Here is a 25,117-nt window from a genome sequence, read left to right as displayed (position 1 = left end):
GAGGCCTCTCTTAGTTCTGTAAAAAATAATTTATCGGCGCTATCGTCCTGGCCAGGCGGTCTGTAATAGACTCCCACGACGACATCCCCTTTATTCGTTCGTCCCGTGATCCTTACCCAGAGGCTCTCAACTTTGCCATTGCCGACCTGAAGTTCCACACAGTCCAGCCCCTGCTTCACATACATCGCCACCCCACCACCTCGCCTACCCTGCCTGTCCCTCCTGAAGAGCCTGTAACCATCTATCGCAACACCCCAGTCACAGGACTCATCCCAGTTCTCAGAAGATACTCTACAGAAAAATTAGTGATTGATTTTTTACATATCAGGAATAGAAAAGCAGATTTTGAGGAAAACAATATAATATTGACAGTGTTACATAATCACCTGAACAACTCTTATGACAGTTTCTTGTTGTCTTAGCTGTTTCCTTTGAATAGATTTTGTCTTTTAAAAGCACATTGTTGTCGACGGAAGGAAGACACAGACGCTCAATATGAGTGAACAATGAACTTCAACTTTAATGGATAGCTCAGTTGCCTTTTATCTAGTTCGAACATAATCAACTCATACATATTGCAAAAACTAAGCTCAGGATTGGCTAACATTTCCCGCTCTTTTCAGGTAGTTCCTCCTTCTTTTAGCCACCGTCCCGCCTTAGGGACTTTCCCCATCGCTCAAGGGCATCGTGTCCTTGAGCCTGATTGGCTCTCAGCCAGCTGCGTACGTGCCAGACTCATGTGAGTTGAGTACGGTACTTCACTAGCCCATTGCCTCCTAACTGCCCAACATCCACATGTCCTATTTCACTTAACCATTCCTCCACAGCACGTTCCCATTGTCTCTGTAATCAAAACTCCAAATGTTAACTGTATGCTTCCAGCAAAATGGTCAATTGTGGTCTACCTTCTCTCTCTAGCCTGAAAAGTACTGTTAATGTTTTGGAAGACAGCTGTACCATCTTGAAGAGTTTATGATCTTTGGTCCTAACCCTGCTGATTCTTGATTAAGCCCATGTACAACGTTATTTCCTGAGTTACCGGGTGCAAGCTCCTGTGTATAAAGTTAGTTTCAAACTTCTAAAGTGTGAAGCTTCCAGCACCCTTGAAGTATTCTACCCTCTCTGTTGCAACAAGTGTCCGGTGACTTTCAGTAACTTGTTTAGGCCTTACAAGAAAAAAAATCTTATATCACCGTGCTCCTCCCTACTAAAACAGCTGATGCTTTCAGTGCTTCTAATTCAATTCTGTATCTGCTTGAAATAACTTGTAACTTGCTTTGAGAAACTAAACCCAATGCTTTGTAAATGCAAGTCCTTCTAGCTCAAGACCACTATTATCCTTGTGAGATTTTTGTGCTGGTGGTTTTGGTATTTGCTGATACATGACTCCTTAATGTTTATTCATTGAGAGTGTACTCACAGCATAATTTAAGCACTTGTTGGCATTGATACATTTAACAAACACAATGAACAAAGATGCTATTATTGTATATAGTAATGGGCAATGCACGTCTTCATGGTTTGAGTATGAATGTTATCTTGATTTAATGGTTGAAGTATTCCATCCATATAGACAATGCTCCCAAAATTGTATTTTAAGAGACCAAAACCACAATTACAGTAGAAAAACTTGAGTCTCCTTATTGCTGATTGTAAATTTTAATCTATTACACATGTAATATACAATCTTGTTGTGCATTCTTTATAACGTGTGAAGAAAAATTTTAAGGTTTTTATTATAAATATAATTGAAGTAAGAAATGAACTGAATTAAAATCAAATTGTATTGGACAAAATTTTTTTGTACACATTTTAAAGCACGCATTTTATTTACAAGTTATATCACAGATATCTCTGACCAAGAGAAAATTTGGAACTTGATCATCTGTTTGGAAACTCAGCACTGGAGGATTTTAGATACCAAGAAGATAAGTAAGAATCTTAGAGGTAGATGTAACAGCCCTTATTTTCTTATGTCATGAGCAATGAGAGAGTTAATGTTGCCATAAATACATTCTACAGACTTTTCAGAAGTAACCTGTTATGGGTAATGATATACTTCTTAGAGCTATTGTTTGAGGCTTTTCAGCATGGATAAAACTTCATTGGCTTGGGAACAGATCTTTAGGATTAAGAGTTACGAACGCGTGGTGAAAATAGTGAAAGCCCCTATCTAACCAGTTCTGAGAAGGAGGTTGAGCCAGTGACAAATGGTTAGGCAATGCAGGGCCTTAATGATGCCTGCTGATCCCATGTCAAACTCAGAGGGCTGAATTCATTTATTTGAGTCTGTAAAGTGAAGGGCGAGAGGGAAGGATGAAGGTGTAAAACAGATCTGCAGACGTAAGTGAGGGCATAATTTGACCAAATGAAGTGAAATCAAAATACGGTAATTGAATCAGCTACAGAGACTATTACTTTCCCTGACCTAATTCAGTAATTGCAGTGTTACTGTGTCCCTGGCACTAACAAATAGCTGTAGAGAACAGAAAGATGCCCCTGTACATCCTGAATCCTATCTCACAAATAATGTTATGCGTATTTTTAAGGAGACAAGTGGTTTGACTTTTGAAAGGCTTTATCTGCACTCAACAATAAAATTAATTCCAATTTCATTTCCATATACTCCCTCTCTTCTCTTAACTGATGCTCATATGGTGTTCATATTATGTCTGTATAAAACCATCAAAGTTTTGGAGACAAGTTGTATTGCTGACAAGTTACTTCATGATCTCAAAAACAGTCCAGTAGTTCAAAGTACAGAGTAAGCTTAAAAACAAAAAAAAAAGACGGGGGAGGTGGGGAGGTAGGGAGGTAGGGCAGCTACCCTAAGTTGATTTTTAACAAATGTTTTCCTGTTCTCACTCTTATGTTCTTCTTCATGCTGTGTCTTCCAAGAAGATAGCTGATGGATGCTTCAGGCTTTCAGTTCTAATGCCAGCTTATATTGTAGAGGAAAATGTTTTTGAATCTGTAAATGGAAATTGTCTGTTGGTGTCTCTATCCAGAAGATATTAGTACACCAGTGATAGTGATAATAAGCGGTGGGCTGGATGGTTATCTCCTTCTGCAGACATCAGTTAAGGCCTTGAAGAGACTGTCAGCAAGTGTAGAAGCCAATTCTTTCAGTCTGTTTGGAGAGGCTATCTGATGCGGGTCACCAGAAATCCCTTCCAATGTTCACCATACTGTGGTTTGGTGACTTGGTGCTGTTGGGTCTAGCTGTGGACTTAATACATGAGCTTCGGTCTCCTGATCTGTGACTGGGGTAATGGCCCATTGCAAGATGCACAGTTTCTGTATGCCACACAATTCCCATCTTTAGAACTTATGTAATAGTGCTTTGTCTGTGGTAAGGAGATACACATACTGAAGACTGAGGTTCTCTGGTATGTGTGGTACACATGGGGCACTCTACACAGGCAGTCTACTTGCAGTACTGTAACTTAATACAAACTTTTCTGTGCTTCAGGAAGGTCAGTTAGTTATAAAGTTCAACCTTTTTATCTGGGAAAAAAGGATTGCCAAGAAAAGGTTGTTTAAGAGTTTCCAGTGTTTTTGTGAGCTAAATGACTAGAGATTTTCAGTGTATTTACTCTGTTTGGGACCATATGAGAATCTTGTTCTTCCCAAAGGCCAGAGGAACTACCTTGTAAAAGAGGTCACCTCCTCCTTTCCTTGTTTGGTCGTAAAATGAGACAAGTTAGCTTATGCTTAAGCCATTCAGTTCCCTAAAACAAATCTGGCTATCATTTCATTCTGATTTGGCTATGACTCCTTGCTGTTTTCAGCTTGTACCATGAGTAATTGAAAAGCAACATTTAGGAAAGTGAAAATAAATGAAACCAAAAGAAAGCGAACAACTTGAATAGTTTCACTAGGCTTCTAGATCCGGTTTTATTTAGAGAAACAGTACGTTGTCTTTAGCGTGCTCTTGACTGTTCATGTACTGACCCAAGATTCTTCCTTTCTGTCAAAAAGAAGATGCTGAGGGTTATTGATAGAACACAAAATCATAGATGTAGTCTGCAAATGAGTGCTTTCTGGGAATCCAGCAGGTGTAAAAACTTCCTGAAAACCAAAGCTAACACTGTATAACTGTCTAATTATTCTTTTTCTTTTCCTAACTGGTTAAACCAATGCCTGACCTGTGGTTATGAACACACACATTGTCTCTCTAAACCTTTCGTTCCTTCTTGCGGGATCTTTGTTTTTGTTTGTCTTGTGAGGAGTCTTATTAGAATTGCCTTTAATCCAATTTCACATACGGAAATAAATTGCTATTCCAAAGATACTGTAGTCATCTGTAGTAGTAGCTGTAGTTTAAAATGTGAACTCAGCGATATGCTGCCATTGAGATTATTTTTCTCCATTTTATGCAGGAACACACAGCAGTTACTATATTCACTAAGATGTTTCTAGAAGTCCCAAAACTGAGTTAACATTTCATTAAGTGTCTTGATTAGTTTTCACTGAAGTTAGAAGTAATTATGTTCATTTTCTGAAACATTTTGGCAAGAGTTATATATGACAGCTTGTAGAAAGGAGAGAAAGCTGCCATATGAAGGAGGACAGTTCAGGACATTCCTTTTAGGAAGAGAGTTACTGGTCCTGTCTGTGTCAGGTCTTTATCTCAGTGGCAGGAGCTGCTCATTTCCCCAGCACTGGATGAAGGAGATACGTGCTGCCAGCCCGGCCTTTGGGCTGCCCCCAGGTAAAGCGTGTTCCTTCTCTGCCTTTGGGCTCTGCACAGGGTGCACCACAGGACTGCCTTCCCAGCACAATTTACAAAGGATTTTCTTCATTTCCTTAGCTTTGAGGTTTTTACTCTTGGAACTTTTGAAATCTTAAAACATCAAGCACCAAAACCTGAAGCCTTTGGCTTTCTGAGGACAGCCCGTGATGGCAGGAAAGCTCCACCTGCCAGCCATGTGCGAGAGCACTGGTCCCACGGGAGGAGAGAGGCCTTCCAGATGCTGCACCATGCATTGTGTTTCTAGCCATCGCTTGAGGTCTGATGCTTTGCTCTAATAGCCACCTTCCTTATTCTGTTTTTCCGTCCTTCACCTCTGAATAGTTTGACTTGTAATCTGAGGATAGTAACAATGATGGAAATGTAACTGCCCAGAAAGAGGCACTTAGGATGTTCACATTAAAAGGTAATGTTGGATGTTCGTTCTTGTAGATGAAACAGGTAAATTTGGTTGGTAACAAAGCAATATGTCTCATTTTTGTTGCTTTTCTTGAGGTTTGGGGTGGCACATGTATGTAAACTTAAACCTTTGGGGAACATGAGGAAAGCTCCTGCCTAGATCATGACTAAAGGAACCTTCTTGTGCAGTTCTGACAATATTTTGAAGGATTGACTTCTGAGAATACGGATGCAACTGAAGGGCTGAGACACATGGTAGATTCCACTGGCCTCACCTTAGTCTGTAGGTCTCCAGTTCTCCTTTTCATCTGTTTCTCAGATCCTAAAATTTTAAGGAACAGAACGTTGACTTTGATTTTTTATTAGGAAGACACGATGGTTAAGAGTACTCTGCAGAGTTACCTCTTCCTTGTCCGCTTGAGGCACTTACCCTCCTCATTCAGGCAGGGTTGGGTTTTCTGTCTTGGATTTTCACTCAGGTTATTAATTCTTATTAAATAGAATAATGTTGTCAGGTGTTCTCAGATAAATAGCCTTCCAAAATATAACTGCTTAGTATCCCATGTATGATGTCTGTTTGATGTCCTATAGTAAACATCTAATTGCTGTATCAATTTTCCCAGCTAAATGTGTTGAGAAATGTGAATTTGAACTGTACACAAACAGCATGTGACAGCTGTTGCTTGGGTACTGGGTATTTGGGGTTCCATAATTCTTTACTAGTTACCTGAAGAAATCTTTTGATGATTTTCTGTTTGCCTTATGAAAAAGTGACTGCAGAATAAAGTTGTCTAAATGTTAGCTGGTACAACTGGCTAATACAGTCCTAAATACCCTAATTTTACCCTAAAAGCAAATGTTTTGAACAGTACTTTCCTCATCCTCTGCTCATCTATGTTAAAATGCTACCTAGAAACATGGGAAAACAGTGTGATAGAACCTGTTATTAAATATAACAACCTCATAAATTTATATGCAAAGGCAACTCACTGCAAGGACTCTTCAAGATCCATTTTTAAAAGAGAGATAAGTAACTGAAATATGAGAGACGAAATCGTGGTCTTTAGGAATGCTGTTATATTAATTCTATGCTGCTGTGGAAAAATGCAATATTCTTGTTGTGGTGAGCTTGCAAATACAGGCATGTTATCTGACACCTGCCTGCAACTAATGTTATATAACTACTGGAACGTAAGTGAGAGCATCAGGGTTGGGGGCATGGGGCTGGGGAGTGCTAGAGATGAGATCATCACTTGGGAACAATAAGGAAAAAATAATACAACTTTGTCCTTTCATACAATGCAATTATGGAGGGGTGGAATTAGTCTTTTTTTCTACCCCAAGCTGAATTTTTAATGTTAAAAATGTCTTGCCTAATTTGAAGTTTTTCTAGGACAGGTAGTTAGCTGGAGAACCAGTATTTCTGTGATTAAAAACATAGGAAGCAAGGGAAGCCTAGTTTAAAGAATGGAGGATGCATTCCTTGTAGTAAGGAGAGAAAGCTGCAATATGAAGGAGGACAGATCTTGGGGTTTCTTCCTGTCATCATTCACCTCATGGAGGAAAAAAAAAAAAGAGGAAACTGCAGGAGAATAAAATTCCTGTGAAAGATTTAAGCTTTCAAATTGTTGTGGTCCCTCCATTGAGGGACTGCAAGAGTTCCCAACCTATGTCGGACACAGTTCTTTTGAGTAGGCTGTGGTGAAAAAGTCTATTTTTTTTATTCCCATCACAAAAAAATAAAATAAAAAATTAAAAGTAGCCTAAGACTTTTTTCCATAGTTTATACATAGTTTATAAAAAGGTGCAGGCTTTACTTAAAAGTGAAACTTGATTGTTTTTCTATAGTTCTTATATTAACCTACCAGAAGCACATTGTATTATACTTGTCTTCACACTTTCTGTTATAGTACAACCATTCTATGATACCCATCGCTTGTATTTTTAAAAATCTTATGTCTTTTGTCTTGGACTACTTGTCAATAAAATTGCAATGAAGAAATGGTCCGATACTTGATGTGTCTTTCACAGCTGAGCCAAGTTACCACAGACAGAAGAGGGAGAGGGTTCAGATTGAAAGGATATTAAATTCAAGCTCTCTGTTGGATGCTTTCCTTATCATACTGACATCAGAAATAATTTTCACTTCTGGCAGGCTAATGAATGCAGAAAATGCTGAAAAAGTTCACTCAGGATTCAGTCTTGCCAAGTGTATTACTCTGACACCAGTATTCACTTTCTCCATTGATGGGTTGTTTGTTCAAACCAACTTGCAGGTCAGAACATACATGTGATGTCTGAGGTCTTTACAAAGACAAGTAGGATGCAAGTTAATCCATTGTCAGCTATCCAATTGATGTATACGTAGCACATAAATGTCTTCCAGGCTAGCCTGTATTACAAAGTGGAAGACTTCACGTTTGGGCAGAACTCTCACCTTTCTCACATGGAATAAGTTAGGATTTCAAAAGGTAATCTCCTCTCTCCCCTTGTCAAAGGCATTACGAACTCTGTTGATGTCCTTTCTGACAGATGTTTGTTCTTAAAGAGTTTAGAGACTCTTCAGGCAGTCTGCTTCCATTTTCTGGGGTTTAGAACCAACTGTCAGGCCCTAAAATATTTCTGTAATCTGTTCTGTAAGTCTGTGTTTAGCAGCAGTATCATATCCTTCTGTGCAGCTTGATGTCAGTTGTCTCTCATAAAGCAAATTGTGCAGTCTCAGCTGTGTATGTTTCTATCATCTGAAAGCACCTCCATTCCTGGGAATGGATGATAGGATAGGGCATCATACTGTATCTGCTTTGAGCCCCTTTTCCTGCTGTTTGCACCATCATCTCATTTATTCAGTAGTTACTGCTTTGGCCTGTGTGGTAGAAGAAATTCCTACCACTGAGGGTAGGATGAAAATTACTCCAAAAATAAAAAGTAATTCTTAGATTTTTTACATGTCCATGCTTTTCTTTCCATAGTTTGAGCGTGCATGGAGGGGAGCAGGCACAAAGGCAAGCCTTACCTTCTCTCCAGGGAAAACTTAAGTCTCCCGACTATACATGTCTTGGCTACTAGGCTTGAGTATGAAGTGTTACATGGGGACTCTTTGACTGCCAGTGCTTGGCTGAGAAAGTGAAATTGGATTTTCTCCAGTTGAAACTTGCTGATCTAGAGTTTAGGTACCTCTCTGCTCCTCTTAGAAAGCACTCTGACATCTGGGGTTTGGCCTGCATTGCAGCTTCAAGGTCAGATTGCTTTGCTCTTCTCCTTTGCGTACATACAAGTGTTACCACTCAGCTTGTATTGAAGGCAAATTGGAGGGATGAATTTTATGGACAGGTGGCTTGAAACAGGCACAGGTTATTACCATGGTATAGTTGTCTCACATACAGTGCATGTGGATTCTGTGAGTTGCCATCCTCTCCTGTTATTTTGATGTCCTTTAGCATCTGGATTCTCGATTGCATCTTGGCTAGGCGTACTCAAAGAGAGGTGTTTTTTTTCTTGACATATGCAAAAAACCACCTCAGTTACAAAAGAATAGACATGGCTTCTGAAGGAAGTCTGATTTCTTGTGTGGGGGCATGTATGCATCCCAGAAGAGGAATTAATGTACCTAGTATAGTTAATGTGGAGTAAACAGTTGTTTACTATTTGGCTAGACTTGGCATGCTGTGTGGCAGTATGCCTTGGTATTCCACCAAGCTTTCTTCTTGCCCACGTTCCTAGTGCTTGTTTAAATACTGGTCTCTGTTTATTTTAAATGTCTGTTCAAAAAATAATGCTTTTAGGTATAAGTTGTGAAAAGACTTTTGCAAATGTGAACTCAGTGTGTACCAAAAGAACCCTCTCATACTAGAGGAACTAAAAAAGCTATTCCGAGAGAGACACCAAATTTGTGTTCAAATTAGCACGTCAGCTCAGTTGTCTGATCAAGACAACTATGAATACCAATCTTCCTATTTTTTTCACCCTTCTCTGAAGGAGAGGAATTATGGAGTTGATCTTACATACTACAGACTGCTCAGTGTCTATTCACTTCTGAGCTGTTTGTGTCAGTTAAGGAAAGGTATTGCTGCTTCCTATCCTTTCAGGCCAATGTTTAAATTCCACTGTAGAAACCATTGCTGAAAAATGTGGAATACCATCAAGGTGTTCAGTTTTCCTCTGGAGTCACCAGAATTCCTGCAGAAGTCCTGTTTAGAATTGGGTGTGCAGTCGGACTGATTTATCTAGCTCTGATATTTCAGGTTTGTAGAGATGGGCGTGGGGATTTCATTTTCAATTTGAGCATCTGAGTCGGTTCTGAAGCTGATAGCTTTCACTGAGGTAAAGGGTATGTCTCCTCTTATTGGAGTCTCTCATTTACTCAGGTTTAATGCTCCAAATAAAGCACTTGCTTAATAAGTACTTAAAATGTTTTGGATATTTACACATTTTCTAGCTTTAAAGTGTTCTCTCTTTTATAATGACTTTTAAATGCTTTTATGTTTAATTCCCTAGTCTACCTTTTTCTTTAAAAACAAATGAAAGTCGAGCGAGCAGGCAGACAATGGTTTGTAAGACCTTTGCAAAGATGTTTGTGAGGAAGGCTTATTCATACCCTCTACTTTTAGGCTGCCTTTGGGAAATCAAATCTCAGAAGGCCAAGCTGGAGGCTGAGGTTCCATACAAGTTAAGTGTTGGGTGTTTCTAATTGGTCCCTGGAGGTGCCTAAATTAGATGTCTGAAATGATCTCCAGGAGTACTCCACACCGTGTCCCTGTCTGCCAGCCTTTCAGTGCAAGACATCAGATAGCTCCTTATAGTGCCACGACAAAAGGTCCCATTTGTGATGAGTTTCGTTAGAATATAACTTAGAACTAAGTATTTTACTTAAAATTTCTGAAAACAAGCAAGCTTAAACATAAATATAAGCTATACTACACATGCGTACAAGTATTGTTGACTAGTGTTCCTGTAGGAATTCTGCTTATTAGCAGTTATTTTGTCCTATGTATTCTGTTTTGTTTTTTTTTTTTCCTGTGAGGAACTACTGTGTATCCTGAAAGTATCCACAGACTTAAATCATTGATGTGTTGTGAAACTTGTTGCAGTTTTCAAGCTCACGAAATCTTATGATGCACAGTTATTTGTGATATGAATCCCAGGCTGTGTTCTTTTTTGCACTGGAGTATGTTTCACACTACAAAACAAAATATGGCTACAGACAACGCAGAGGAATCTTTTCTCTTAGAAACACAAATAAAAAAACCTGTGAAGTTTCTCTTGTCATGGAACAGAATAGCCATGTATTTAACATCTTGTAAGATGCATCTGGCATTCCAGTATAATTTCAGGCTGAGTAATGTGCAATACTTTCTGAAAAGAATGGCCACATTAAATGGCAGAAACATGACTGTAAAGTACACATTATATCTGTTTCAGCCTGCATGCTGGTAGTGACAGGTGCTCAATGGTTGTCAGCGTCCTTGTCAGCACGGAGACTCCTTTGACATTAAAGTCACCAGCTCCGTCCTGATGCTGCACAGCTCTATTGGCAGTTCCATCAGGCTGCGGCCCATCAGCGAATGTCAGAGGCTCTGCTGTTCTGCTGGCATGTCACCAGCCCTCTCTGGTTTGGGTCTGGCCTCGCCTGTTATTTGAACTTGCCACACTTCTTCAGCAGCTTCCCTGTGGGAAATGAATGGATAGGTCAGGGGTGTGTAGGTATCTTTAGGGCAATGCAAAACCACATCCAAAGTGACTCGCGTAAAGGTTTGTAATGATTACCATTACTTTAAGCCAATCAATGGGTAGAGTACCTAGGGATTCATTAAGTGGCATTTGTGGTGTCTGTAACAGAGTTTTGAGCTGTATTTCAGGAAATGCAGTGACAGCCTTTAATGCCTAATTGACCTCTTCTCTTTGTTTCGCTTTCCATATTTCCTTCTGATGTGTTCCCCTGTGGCAGCAAACAGCCCTGCTTAGTATCCTGAACTTCTGCTCGGAGCTTCAGCACCTCAGCCTGGGCAGCTGCGTCATGGTGAGTAGTTAGACCTCTCTGTGGGCGTGTATGTGTGCACACACTGGCTTTGAAACTCGACCTGGATTTATGCCTCACAAAGATAGGTTAAACGCTGGGCTGATGTTATGTCAGTTTTCAAACTTCTGAAAGGTCCAAGATGAACATGACTTAGTTGTATATCTAAAGATTGTGTGTCAGTTTAGTGGGCCTAAAGTCTAGCTTGTTAGGTTTTTTCCATTGTTCTTTAGCCTCTTTATAAACTTTGGGGCATTTTTTATATGTTTATATACATTTACATATACTTTTCCTTTCCAAAAACCAATAATTAAGTTATCTTTTACATTCAGACTAAATCATCATTTCTGACTGGTCCACTCTGGTGTGTGATACTACAGTTGTAAACACAAGAAATGATTTCAACAGAAGTTATTTGAGTTATAGACTTGGCTGGGTGCACGTTTTTCTTTTAAGAAAGAACACAGCAATTACTGTAGGGGAATCATCTGAGCTGTATCACATGTGCATGCCAGAACTGTGTGCAGTGGAATTTAACTTGCTGCTGTCTCTGTGATAAGCACATCTGATAACTCATCAGGGAAACTTTGTGGACCTTCCTTGTAGTTGAGAAGCAAACGACAAAGCAGAATTGGCAAACCTTCCAAGCTTTGACTTGTGGACAGAGGAATAAGGCAGCATGACTAAATTGTGTTTTCTGATAGTAGATTTCATTCCTTCTGCATGTAGAACTTTGCTTCCATAAGGAGCTGCAGCAAATGATCAACTTAGAATGGAAATAGAGTACTTTAATGCATGTGTCCTTATGGTTGCAATGCCTATGATCATAAAGACAATTTTAATCATTTTTGAAGGAAAAAAAAAAAAGGTGCCTTCAAAGGAAATGAACTTGTAACTGCATTTTCACTGTTCCTTAGTAGCAAGTGAATTTAAAAGCATGTATGTCTGGGGGTTGATAGAAAATTTATTTTTGTCTTATATAAAAGTAGACCTCACTGTACAATGAATAATTTTCCGAGCTCTTTAGAAATGTCAAATGCTTAAGACAGATCTGTAGGTGTGTTAGCAAGCAAGTCTTGAAACACCTATGTATGTCTGGAAGGATGGTATATATGACAAAGTGTTTGTTTTCCTTGCAGATTGAAGACTATGATCTTATAGCAAGCATGATGGGAGCAAAATGTAAAAAACTTCGCAGTCTGGATCTGTGGAGATGTAAAAACATAACTGAAAGTGGAATAGCAGAACTGGCTTCAGGCTGCCAGCTTTTGGAAGAACTTGATCTTGGCTGGTGTCCTACATTACAGAGCAGTACAGGCTGTTTTGCAAACCTTGCACGTAAACTCCCGAACTTACAAAAGCTCTTTCTTACGGCCAACAGGTCTGTGTGTGACACAGACATTGAAGAGCTTGCAGCTAACTGTACTCATTTACGGCAGCTAGATATATTGGGTAAGAAAATGTAGGAATATTGGTATAAATTTCACTGTCTCTCAAAAGCCTTAGAGTTAAAAAGGAGTCCATATGACAAAATTGCCTTCTAGACATTTTAAAATAAATCTTTCTTAAAAATTTGGCTTATCATATGAAAATAAAGGGATGGAAGTATTACTGCAGTGAGCTTCTGACACAAAATCCAGCGGATTTATACCAACTGTGTAATTTGATTTTTTAGCGTTAATTGCTTACACTGAAAATGTCGTGGACTTCTTTCAACAACTTCTAGTTTCACGTTCACCAGTATATTTAACTGAGATCTTTTGACTTTTGACTCTCAGAAGTTCTTCAATTTCTTCTTGTTTCTGCTTTTGTTGTTTTATTTTATTCCTGTGAAATGTGACAAAGTATATTTATAGTGGGAGTCTGTGACTAATAAACAGATTTCTGCTTTTGCATAAGACAGATATACTGAGCAGTGTTAAGAGTGTTTGTCACTTTTTACCAGGGAAGGAGTTTGTCTTATTGAAGAGGAAAAGAAGTAATTAATAACAAAACTTAAAATGGACTTTTCTGTAGGGTGGGAAAGAAGTGATGAGGGGCAAAAAACACAGTGAATCTTAATTTTCTCATTTTCTGCAGATTCTATAGCTAAAAATATTTTGGTAAATCCAAATATTCTTGGTATTCCTGAGTAAGGACTTTGAGAATTATATTTTTTTCATGATACTGAATTTATTCTGTCTGTGGTGGAATTTTAAAATAGTGTAGGATAGCAGTGGTAGAAAATTTATTCATCCTTTTACTGACTTACTTTCACAGGGTTAGTTGAAAAACAAAGATGTAAAATATTAACGGGAAGAAAGTAACCACACTGCATATTTTTAATAATAGTTGTAATGTGGAAGTATTATGTTTAGGTTGAGAGTGATGCTGTGGAGAAACAGAGCCCTCTACTCAATGTTCCAAGCAAGTTTAAGGCTATCACTATTTCTCATTTAAAAAAAAAAAAAGGCTTCATATTGTTCCCACAATATAGATAGTAAACACTTACTATGAAATGCAATTTTACTTATCTCTAAATGAGACTCACCTTCTGAACAACAGAAAAGGAGAAGGCAAAGGAGAATGAACGGATAAAAATATAACTCCACCTGGTGCTACATACTGTTCTGGCTTAATGCATAGGTTTGCAGGTGGCAATGTGTTTTTGCTTGTATTTAAGGGAATCTACTTTGTAGCTAGATTATCAAGGGTACCTTTCCCGAGTCAGACACGAAAAGTTTCCAGAAGGCATAGTGAATACGGTCTTTCATAAACATGTATGTTCTCCTGACCACCCACTTACATGCATTTCTGTTACAATGGTGTTGTCTGCCCACAAATCGGTCTGACCTTTTCACTACACCAGAGGCTGCCGAATGAATAGCTCAGTTGTGTTAAGCCTGCAGATAGGCTGCTGGTTCTGCTGCTTCTCTGCCAGTACTGAAGGTTTGTTGCCACGCTTCTCCTTTAACATTTGAGTTCACATTTGAATTCAGTTTAATGCCTCGTTGATGTTTTTGTAGAAAAATGTGTGAACATGGAAAAGGAATTTTGTTCCATTCCCTGAGTGTTTACCAGCATTTACTGAGTCAGGTTAACTACAAATCCACTTTTCCTGGTGAGACTGCATGTTGGGTTAAGAAGGGTGCTCTGCAAAGGACATCCAGTTGAATCATCTACAATGTTACCAAAAACCTCAGTATCCATTCCCAGAACTCTTTCTCCCTGTAGAGCAATACTTAGTAGAGAAGAAAGACTCTTCTGCTATAAATAAGTCAGTACAAGGTGATACAGTATATGTGGAGTGACCCAGCTATTTTGGCAACAGTAAGGAAACCATCTTTACGTCTTTGAATATGGGACCCATTACAGTCTGTGGTTCAAAGGAGTTGCCACGTAGAATCACAACCTTGCTTGGGTCATCTGGAAGTAGAATTGCCAGCTGTTCAAATACAAATGCAGAAGTCTCTGTCTGAACCAAAGACCTAGCCTCTTAGAGCGCAAGAGTACTGAGAAAATAAATCTCTGTACTCTAACTTTTGGCTGCTGATGTCAGACAAGCCTTCTTTAAAAGGACAAAATCATATGAAGCATTTATATAGCTTATAATAGAAGTGTGACAACAGATCTTAAGCCGTTAGAGGCCTGAGGTCAGTTCTCAACTTTGCAAGACTAACCTTGAACAGCAGGTCTTCTCTATGATGTGAAAGAACGTGAGGTACTCTTTTATATCCTTTGTCATTCCCAAGTAAAGAAATGGCTGGCTTATACCTGCATTGTGAGGGGCATAGAACTATTGCTGCTAGGTTAGCAGTGCATGTGGTGAGGGAGCTTATTTTTTTTCTCAGTAACACTGTGTAAAACAGGGACTTAGATAAGTAAGGATCAAAATGTCTTACCTTTATAGTATAGTCACCATCACAGTCAATACTTTGTTGGTATTTCTCTGCAGTTGGTAGAACTTACAAACTTGGCAGGGAAAATTTCTTGTTTCAGTTACACAATATTTACAACCACAATATTTTCAGGACTGAAGGAAATCTAAGGCTCTGAAAGAAAGCTTGTTGAATTGTATATCTTACATTTTAGTATTACAAAATCAATGTTGCATGTGCACTGGATGCTGTTTTCAGGTGGCAGGTCCTGCAGCTTGCTAACTATCTGTCCTTTCCTTAGTCTTTCCATTATTGCTTGGTAATTCCCTTGTTCCTAAATCAGTGGACTTCATAGAAGATGGAAGTTTCCAGTTTCTAAGGGCTGCATAAAATTATTGGCTTGTATGAAGTGTTATTTGATGGGTAGTTGTGTTTAAATGGTGTAATGGTGTGTAAATCATGCTTGAGAAAGTAAACTTCTGTTAAAAATCATGGTTTGGATCCATATCTGCAGTATTTATAGTACAGCTTGGAAGAGCAAGTATGATATTAAGTGTGTCACTAAGTACATGAGGGTGTGCCTTCTTCAGTTTTTAAGTTCTGAGGTGTTTTTTTTTTTTTTTTTACCCATTACATACTGAGCTGCCTGCTTACAAATATTCTATGCCCGTATCTTTTCCATGAACTGACACAGTGGGTTATACAGGGAATATTCTCCTATTCATTGTTTGCTTGAGGATGTCCACCCAGCAGTAGAATGTTCCATCTGTGATCATCTGACTGCTTTGTAGTGATGCAGTACGTTGTCCAGTGCTATGGATCTTGAAGTGGGAACCTCATGACAAGACAGGAGACAACCTGGCAATGCTGAAAGCTTTTATTGTATGCTGTGTTAGCTGCTCAGTTAGTTATGTTGCTGTGGGGCTACCGGCTGCTGTCAAGGATGGAGAATAAGTCATGCTAACCTTGCTCCCCAGCAATCTTAACTGTCTGTCCTGCACAAAAAGAGTAATAAAAAGTAGACACCCTTGTTACCGCAGAATTCATGTACTCCTGTCTACATACCAACACCTCCCACACCTTCCTGAGCAACAGAAAACCCAACTGCCCCCTTGCCAGCTGTCAAAATCTTCAGCTTTCTCTTGAGAGCATCAACACATAGTTAGTCAATTCAAACATGAAAATGTGCAGCATGTTGAAGTTTAGAATTCAAAGGGTGTGCAATAAATTGAATAAAACGTAAAGAATAAAAGGCTAATCTGGCTGGTCTAGGGGAGAAAATAAGTTTTTTGGGGGGGGGAATAGTGCTAGTTATTTCCATGATCTCTACTTCTTTAGCCAAGAAAAATATGTATTCTTTTTCAATAACAGTTGGAAGCTTTTTCACATGTATCCTGTTGAAAGCTTATTATGAGTGTATTTTTAAATGAAATTACTCAAGGCACGTCTTTTTTTACTTAAATATTCATCTTTATTGTAATTTGTGTAGCAATACCCTTTGCCCTAGAAACTAGGGCTCTGACAGTTTCCAGAGGTGGTACTTCTATAGCTTTATATATGATAGATATAAATTAAATAACTCTTCTAAGAAACAAATCATCAGTCAGTGCCTTTAATGAAGAGGATACCGGAGAACTTTTTTCTTGAGAATAAACTGAACAACAAAATTAAATAGTGGATTTTAATACACTGATTATGTATTTACTTTGAGAAATAGGTAATTAGTTCATGTAGGAAATATTTTAGTAAATAGCAAAGGTCTAAAAGCCTCCAAACTAAACCAGAATGTGTTATGTAGGTAACTAGCATTATATGTTGTCAATTTCTGAAAGACAAAAAAAAGTGTCATATTATTCACACTTCTGCCATGATTTTGGATGTGCTTTAGAGAAATGTATGTATCACTAATTGTACATTGTATAATCAGAGTAATACCATGGATGATGTTTGCTAATCCTGTGCTGTGAATATACAAACACCAACCGGGTTGGCCTTTTTAGCTTTGGAAAAGGTCTTTCCTAACACATTTTTTTTTTTTTTGAAGTCTGAGGAGGAAAAAAGGAAGAGGTGCAGTAAAGCATGTAATTTAAATGACCTATTTCAGTTACAAATACATTAAAAAGTCTTTGTCTTAAATGAAACCACAGGACAACTGTCAAAGTTCAGATAATTGCAGTATCAATTTTGAGGGTTGGTGGAAAGATGAGTAGCATAATGCTCGTAGAGTTTCAGTTGGAATGGTAGAGCTGGCCCTTCTGGTAGGGCTGTGGTACTATGGTAAAATTATGGTCAGGTAAATATGTAACTGAAGCATATCACAGAATTTGCGTGTGGCAATAGGGATTGTTACATCAGCCAGTTGACCATTGTGGTGACAGATTGTGTAATAACAAGAGAGTTAAAAATTACAATAATAATAAGTTTTGATACCTCTGTATCAAAACAAGGTAATGTATATAATATATATATATAATAATGTAGATAAGGTAAAATACAGAGGCATGATAGCAAAACCTGTTTACAAATGACATCAAGTGATGTCCCAAAACTTCTAATCTGAGAACCTATCATAAAAGAAGTGAAAAGCACAATTAGACACCCCCTTGTTTATGCGGAGGAGTACAGAAGATCACTAAAAAATGAGGCATCTTTCTGGAAATGAGACCTGTTCAAAGAAGGAAAACAGGGAAATGAATTCTAGGAAGTAAAACATCATCACAGTAAGGCAGAAATGAGATATTAAGGAACCGATGGCGAAAGGTAAATGCTGAAAATGTATTTCACATGTGTTACAAGAAGTTTATGGGAAAATTGCGGAGACTGGTAGATGATCAAGATTTGATCTGGCCACTTAGATAGGAGAAGGCCTTTCCAGGAAAACTGTTGTTGCCTCCAGTCACTGCAAGGGGGATCAAGTTGGCTGCCATCAAACTCTTTCTTTCCAGGAGATTAGCCTGGAAAACTGTCTTAAATTGGAATGCCAACAGAGGAGGCTTTTGAACAAATCAATACATTGAACAATAATAAATTGTTAGGACTAGATCGTATTTATGCAGCAATTGTAAAGGAGCTCAAACACAAGACTGTTGAGATCTTTCTTATGGTGCGTGATTTGTCACATTAATCAGCCTCTTCACTAAAGTCTTCACTAGAGGAGTGAAGGTTTACAAACATGGCACTATCTTTTGCATAGGTTAGAAGCTACGAAACAGTAGGATTATCTTTTGTGTAAACTGGTTGCAACCATACTAAAGAATCAGTGGATATGAGGAATGTTACAGTATTTTGAAGGAGAGCTCCATCCATATGAGGATGGTTATGTCTTTCAAACCTAGAATTCATTGGAGGTTGTGGTGAATACTGATCCAGCCCATAGAGGACTGGACTTTTAAAAGCCTTCACCTAGCTTATTCTGCTTTTATAACTTACCAGTCTTTTGTCTTAGAGTCTGTGCTTCAGAGAAAGGACAGCAGAGGCCAAGAATGCTTTGTCTTTTTGCTCATCGAAGTTCAGTCACTGCTGTGTTCACCCAGTGTCCGTACTGTGACAGGTGCTGTCTGATCTGTTTGAGTAGTCCAGGCAAAGGGATGAATAATGCTGTACCAGAGCTTGCCGATAACACACAGGCATACAAGACAGAAAAACATAAAGCTGAAGAATTTAAGACTGAAGGCTTGCAAAATGGGGCTATGATACTTAGTAAACTAATAACGAAGGAAGAGGAAAACAGTTCCATCAAGCTTATGAATGATTTTGAAAAAGTGAAAAGTGAATGCTGTCACTACTTCTTTATTTTATTGCCCCTTAATTATTGTAATTCACACACAGTGGGTTTAAAGCTGACTTCCTTTTTTCAACACCAAATACGGTTGAGCTGTAGAACTAGTGGAGGGGCCATAAATATACATGAGTTCAGAAAAGTAGTAGTAGCATTCATGAAAGGTAAGGTAGCTTCAGAAATCTCTAAATCAATAATTTGTCAGTTAAGAGTATCTACCAGTGAACAGCTACTTTAAAAATCTGTTGTTGCATCTATTTTTGTTGGTTTTGCTATAAGCATTATTGGTCCTGCCAAAGACAAGATACTAGACTGGACGGCTTTGTGGGGTGAAATTCAGTTCAAGACAGAGCTGTGTAGATTGATTTATCTACCAATAGATGTCTACAGTCATGTTGGATGACCTTGATGAGCAGTGTAGCCCACTATAGACATCTAGGCTAGATTCACTTGCCCAGAGTAACCTTCCTGGCTGCTAGCTGTTTGAGTAAGACATGGATCTCCTGTCGGTCCTGTGACCTGTCTGCCAGCTGTGTGTGGACATCCTGCATGGTCTAAGGAATCCCAGGTGGCACCAGGCACTTCACAGGCAACTGAGTCATACCCCAGCCAAATGAATTGTGTGCTGCATTAACTATGCTGACTAGATTTCCATCAACTGCAGAGGTTCCAGGCTTATGTGTTTTTCTATATAATATATTTATTTCTGACTGAATCCAGTGCTTGACCTGACCCAATGTGAAACTTAATAGTTCAGTCACTATGGTCATGTTTTTAGTGTGTTTTCTGTTACAGGTATCCTATACATATCCTATATACAGGAAAGACAGATAGTACTTGAATTGCTCTTGCATGCTTCTGGGTATAATACTCAATCTAGAGTCCTAAAAGCCTTGCTAATTTATTTATAATGGGAATAGCCCATAATAGTGTGTACTGTGCCAGTCGTTGGAGTCACCAGAACATGAACGGTTGATGATGAATCAAGGACATGAGTGTAGCATACAATTTTGCTTGTGGCCAAAGCCTAGCATCTAGATCCTGGATCTTGTGGGTTTGGATACTTTTGGTCAGCTTCTGTAGTTAGGAACTGCTCTTGAAGTTGCAACATCTCTCCTAAGGATAAAGTAGTGGACTTGAGCAGCTGAGTTAAGAAAACGTAACAGGCTTCTTAAAAGCAAAACAAACAAACAAAAAACAAAACAAACAAAAAATAAAACTTGCAAAGACAGGCTCTGAGAAGTTTTTAATTTGAAATCTAATTGGAAAAAAAAATCTAGTGTAACACAGTGTTAATGTTTTTTTTTTTTCATGATGTAGTATTAGCAGCTTTAAAAAAAAAAAAAAAAGATTAACTTTGCTATTTGTTTTCTTTCTTTTTTGTTTTCAAACAGGGACAAGGATGGTAAGCCCTGCATCTTTAAGAAAATTGCTGGAGTCTTGTAAAGATCTTTCTTTACTTGATGTGTCCTTCTGTTCACAGATTGATAATAGAGTTGTCCTAGAACTGAATGCCAACTTCCCTAACGTGTTCATAAAAAAGAGTTTCACCCAGTGACTCACTACATATGCTGCTATGGAATTCGTTTGACAGTTATTTCCTGTGAATTTGTGCTGACTTTTTTAAGAAGAGTATAAATTCCCTATGAAATAGTGGAGAGTATTAAATATCTGCACAAATGGGTAAAATACGTTTAAGTATATTATGCATTTCTTAGAGTTGATATTGTACCTAATAATTGTTTATCCTGTTAATTTATGGCATTGCATGTTTTTAAATACTTGCCATGTGTGTGGTTTTAATGACAAGAAAATGAAAAACATCTTAAATATCCCTTTATAGGGTGTTATAGACAGTAGACTGTGTTAATATCTAGATAAAAGAAAATGTTGAATATTTAGCAGTAAGAAAAATATGGGTGCTTCCTTTTATGTGTATATATATATGTACATGTGTGTATGTATATATAAATGTTTACAGATATACATACGCACATACTGTAGCATTTTAGTTTGTTCTGCAGCATAAGATCTTATGATCAGGCCTAGAAATTTTTTTATTTGAAAAACTGCTTAAGCTTCTGTAAGAATGGATTGAAGAGACACTTTGTCTTCTTCCTTTTTTTGGCAATGAACTGTATCTGATACATTTTTCTCCCTTCCTCCATCTGAAATAGATGTAGTGATGTTTTACAGTCCAGCCTAAACGACACAACAGATAAAAGCAAGAACCTTCCACCTGAACTTATAGCAGAAACGAGAGAGAAAATTGCGAGCTGCTTCTTGATATTGGATATAAAGTTTGAGCCAGGTACTTAGTGTCATAACTGATGGTGTGTAGAAAACTCCACAGCAATTTTCTTTTCAAATTTCTGTCATGGTGAAGACTGTTGGTTTGTGATACATCTGTTTATCATGTCAAGTACCATTTTAAAAAACATATTAATACTTGAGATAATGTATTAGCAACTGTCTCTTGCGCTGAAATCAAATCTGCTATCAAGTATAAGAACAAGCATCTTTGTTCAGTAAAACAGCAATGAAAATACAGTGGTTCTGAAACAAGGGCAAATATGATTTAGTGACTTACTAATATAAGGTATTGTATTTGTTTTGTTTGTTTGTTTTCCAAGAGGTGATAGCTCCAAGTACTGTTGCGCTCTCTCTTTAATACTGTTTAGCTGCTGAAGAAGGAAAACTGTGTTGATGGACAAATTATAAAGATTTTTTTTTACTTTTTGTACTTACTTGGATGAAGCTTTTCTCTTTCTTCTTTAATACCATGGCTAGAGTATGTTGCTATGTACAGAGAGAGTTTAGTGTTTTACCTTTTCTAGCAATTGTTGATGAATATGGACCATGACATGCAGCCTGTCATTTGATATTGGCTCCACCATTACTGTCACGATGGCACTTATTACCTACTGGAAGAAGAGGGAAAATATTTTGTCTGGCAGAAATGCATTATTGCACTGAAGATCCCTGGCAAAGAATACTTCAATTTATGCGGTAAAAACCCATCCACTAGTAGAGGACTGCTACGAAATGTTACAGATTCGACAATCTCTGACTCCTGAATGAACACTATGAACTCTTTGTGCAGGTGCCAATACTTTATAAACCATGTCATGAAACATCTACGAAACATCTATCTGATTTTATAGGAAGACCTTTTTCTTCTGATTTTTTTTTTAATTTTACAGAATCTTTTGGGAATTCCAGATCTGAAGATGGACATACACAGTTAGCTTTCTGATTTTTTTTTTGCTCTATACAGATGGCACTATGGGATTTCCAGCTATATTATGCCATTCCATTTTTATTAAACTGGACATTGTTAGAGATCTTTAAATTCAGATATTTTTTTCCCCACTGACAGATGTCAGCTTTGGCATGATTCTGTGTTGAGACTTCATTTGTTTCCATCAGGTTTGGATTGATTTATTTTTTCTGGGAACTTAACTTTTGATGTTTTTTTTATCTACAAGTAATATTTTTCATTGTAACTGAATATTAAGCATTATTAAGCATTGTAGGAAAACACAGGTTCAGATAACAGGAGTTTACAAAGAACAGTATTTTAAAACAAATGTTTTTGTTGAGAAATTTTACTTCTCAGGGTGCATCTGTTTTATCTCCTTCTTTCTTAGAGATCTTCCTTGTTTTCCAATGTAAATAGAATGGGATGTGGATGAAGTTATATCCGTTGTGCCTTCATACTGGTAAACTAGGTAAATAGTAGAGTGTCCCTACTATTCAGCATCAGTGAATCAAGTTAAGTGTTTTTGTAATCATGTATGTGTAAAGGATTTTGTTCTCTGTTGCTTTTTAGGTAGTATAAAGGAGGTTTAAATTGACATTTTGTTCATACTATTTTTTTCTTTATGTTGTGTCTTCTTTTTGAAGTTGGTTTTTGTCAGAAACGTTCTATTTTATCTTGAAAGATAAATTGAAGTCTGTTCTTTATTTGGACCATTTAAAACTTAGCTATTGATAATGTAATAAAGTCATATAGTTGAGAAATAATTGGGGAATACTTTCATCTGTACTTGTACACCTTAACCTTCAATCAGTGAGTTAAAAGCTCTTTTAGCTAAGGCTTTATACCGGCAAGAAGTCTTCCAGCAAAGCAAGGAAAGACCAGATTTTACATTTCTGATATCTCTAATAAAAAAAATAAAATAGTTTTAGACCTTCCTTATATGTTACAATGAAGCAAGAATAGGTCACTGTATTTTTAGTTATTTTATACTTAGATGTGCATATATATCATTTATACATACATGTATGTATATACACGTTGTGTGTGTATATATACTCTATGTATAAATCTCAAAGGTTTTCATGTATCAGTTATTTTTGTGAAGTAATCATAATAGCAAAGGTGTTTTGTAGCAGTTGTGTTTTTAAAACATTGTTTTACTGTACACAGAAACTGAGTCCCTCTCCATCTGTGCAACAGGAAAAGCCTGGCCATTAGGTGCCTGGTATTTCCTGTGTTGCTTTGCCACAGTGCCTTTTGTTTGTCTGCACGTGGAAGATATTACAGGGTATGGTAGAGTGCGAATGCAAAGTCCGATAACTACTGTGGAGACTCTCCATGTGAAGCAGTCATATAGAGGGAAACTTGTTCTAGTTTCACTTAATCCAAAATGAATGATGCCAAATCAATCAGAGGAGTTTAATTATTTTGGAATCGGGTCATCTTCTCCAACAGTCGACCATCCCTCTGTCACATTATCTAAATCCTGCTTTTAAGGATATTCCATTTTTCTTACCTTGTCCTTTGATCTCATCAATCTTTCTGAAGCATGGTAAAAGATGTGCTTTGGTGAATGTTAAAAAATAAAAATAAAAAATTGCTAAAATGCCTGGGGAAAAAAAAAGTGTCTTGTTCTGAAGTTCTCCTGTTCTTCAACTTAAGGGGGATTTCTGTACTATATATATGAAGTTGGCATGGGCTGTCACATCAGGAGATACGGCATTCATTATTCTGGTCATTTAAAAAGTTAATACAAAAATTTTAGCAGTTAAAATCTTCCTAACTCTCAAAGGTTTTAATTCAATAGTGCACATAATCCAGAATTGTCTGACTAGTCTAGATATCTCTCTGGATATGGATGGGCTTCTTTTGTTTAAATTATGCACTCAATTAAGTACGTTACTGAGCTTGACTTTAGAAGAACGGTTCACATAGGAGTTTGAACCTTATGATACCCATGTACTTAGATATCCAAATTTCAGAAAAAACAAACAAACAAACAACAACAAACATTCTATTTGTTGCCTGATCGTTTCCTTACGGCTCTCATGCCAACTTTTCCAAATGTAAGATGTCCAGCAATCATGGTACACTGAGTGGAATTCATCTTGCTGAGTGCTGGCTGTCTGAGAGACGTTTGGTTTATGGGAGGAATCTGGGCACCTCAAGAGAGCTATTAATCTTCTTCTAAGATAGATATTTAAGGAAAGTAGAATGAATGATTTTCTGGAGAGCCCCTGTGGAGACTGCAGAAGCTGTGATTTTAGCTCAGGTTAGATACTTTTCTTTGGAATACCAGACGGAGATTAATTCCATACAGTGTTGTACTCCCTGCCTTGGAATAGTGAAAAACAAGACTGGAACAACATCCATCCCCGAATGTCAAAACCTTCTAAAATCTATCCAGAAAGAAATAAATCAGAGATGTTGACAACTTAAAAAGTATTTTCTTTTTTAATTCCAGGATCTGCTTCTGCCCCAAGTCCCTTGCCAATGCCTGTAGTGTCTTTTTTGTCTTTTTTTTTTTTTTTTTATTAAATTGAAATGCATCTCCTTTCTCTATTTTAAAATTTCATGTATCTAACCGGCTATATGTATAATTCTATGAATGCACGGAATTAAGTGGAAAACAGAATTAATGTATTGCATTTATTTTGATAATCTTTCATATTGCTATAATTAAACCTATGACTACTTTAACTGTTCTCCTGTCATCAGCAATGATACCCACTGTGCATTTGAAAAAATTGTGTGTTTGGTCCTGGTTCTTACTGTGTGTACTTATTGCATCTTATGGGATATATTTCCCATATTGCATCTGCAGGACTACTAAATTTACAAAAACTAGATAAAATGTAGCATTTTATTATATGGAGCTTGGGGGTGGCTTTATGTATTGATTTACATGTTCATTATTACTCTCTTGCAATGATTCCGTAAGTTGTAGCTTTTGATATTACTAAGCGAAAGATTCCTGGTTTAATGCATTTGTACATGCTATGTTAGACATGGTCAACATTTTTCCAAAATAAAAGTTTGTCTTTCACTGCTTTCA

At 37.6% G+C, this 25,117-nt stretch overlaps 1 protein-coding gene across 5 annotated transcripts in view; it reads left to right on the top strand.

Annotated features, from left to right (window-relative positions):
• FBXL4 (F-box and leucine rich repeat protein 4) overlaps window positions 1-25,117 on the top strand; it is a 59,685-nt gene extending 34,568 nt beyond the window's left edge. For 2 of the 5 annotated variants that reach the window (XM_084513864.1, XM_084513863.1), the window contains exons 7-9: window positions 11,097-11,168; window positions 12,305-12,617; window positions 20,195-25,117. In XM_084513864.1, the coding sequence (XP_084369990.1) occupies window positions 11,097-11,168; window positions 12,305-12,617; window positions 20,195-20,358 (549 nt within the window). In that variant the 3' untranslated portion in view covers window positions 20,359-25,117. The remainder of the gene's footprint in view (window positions 1-11,096; window positions 11,169-12,304; window positions 12,618-20,194) is intronic. The other 3 variants (XR_014691235.1, XR_014691236.1, XM_084513865.1) reach the window with 3 other exon arrangements.

This window comes from Aythya ferina (assembly GCF_964211825.1).
Source record: "Aythya ferina genome assembly, chromosome: 3".
In the NCBI taxonomy this organism is placed as follows: Eukaryota; Metazoa; Chordata; class Aves; order Anseriformes; family Anatidae; genus Aythya; species Aythya ferina.
Note: the sequence above shows the minus strand (reverse complement) of the source record. Positions and strands in the feature narration are given on the sequence as shown.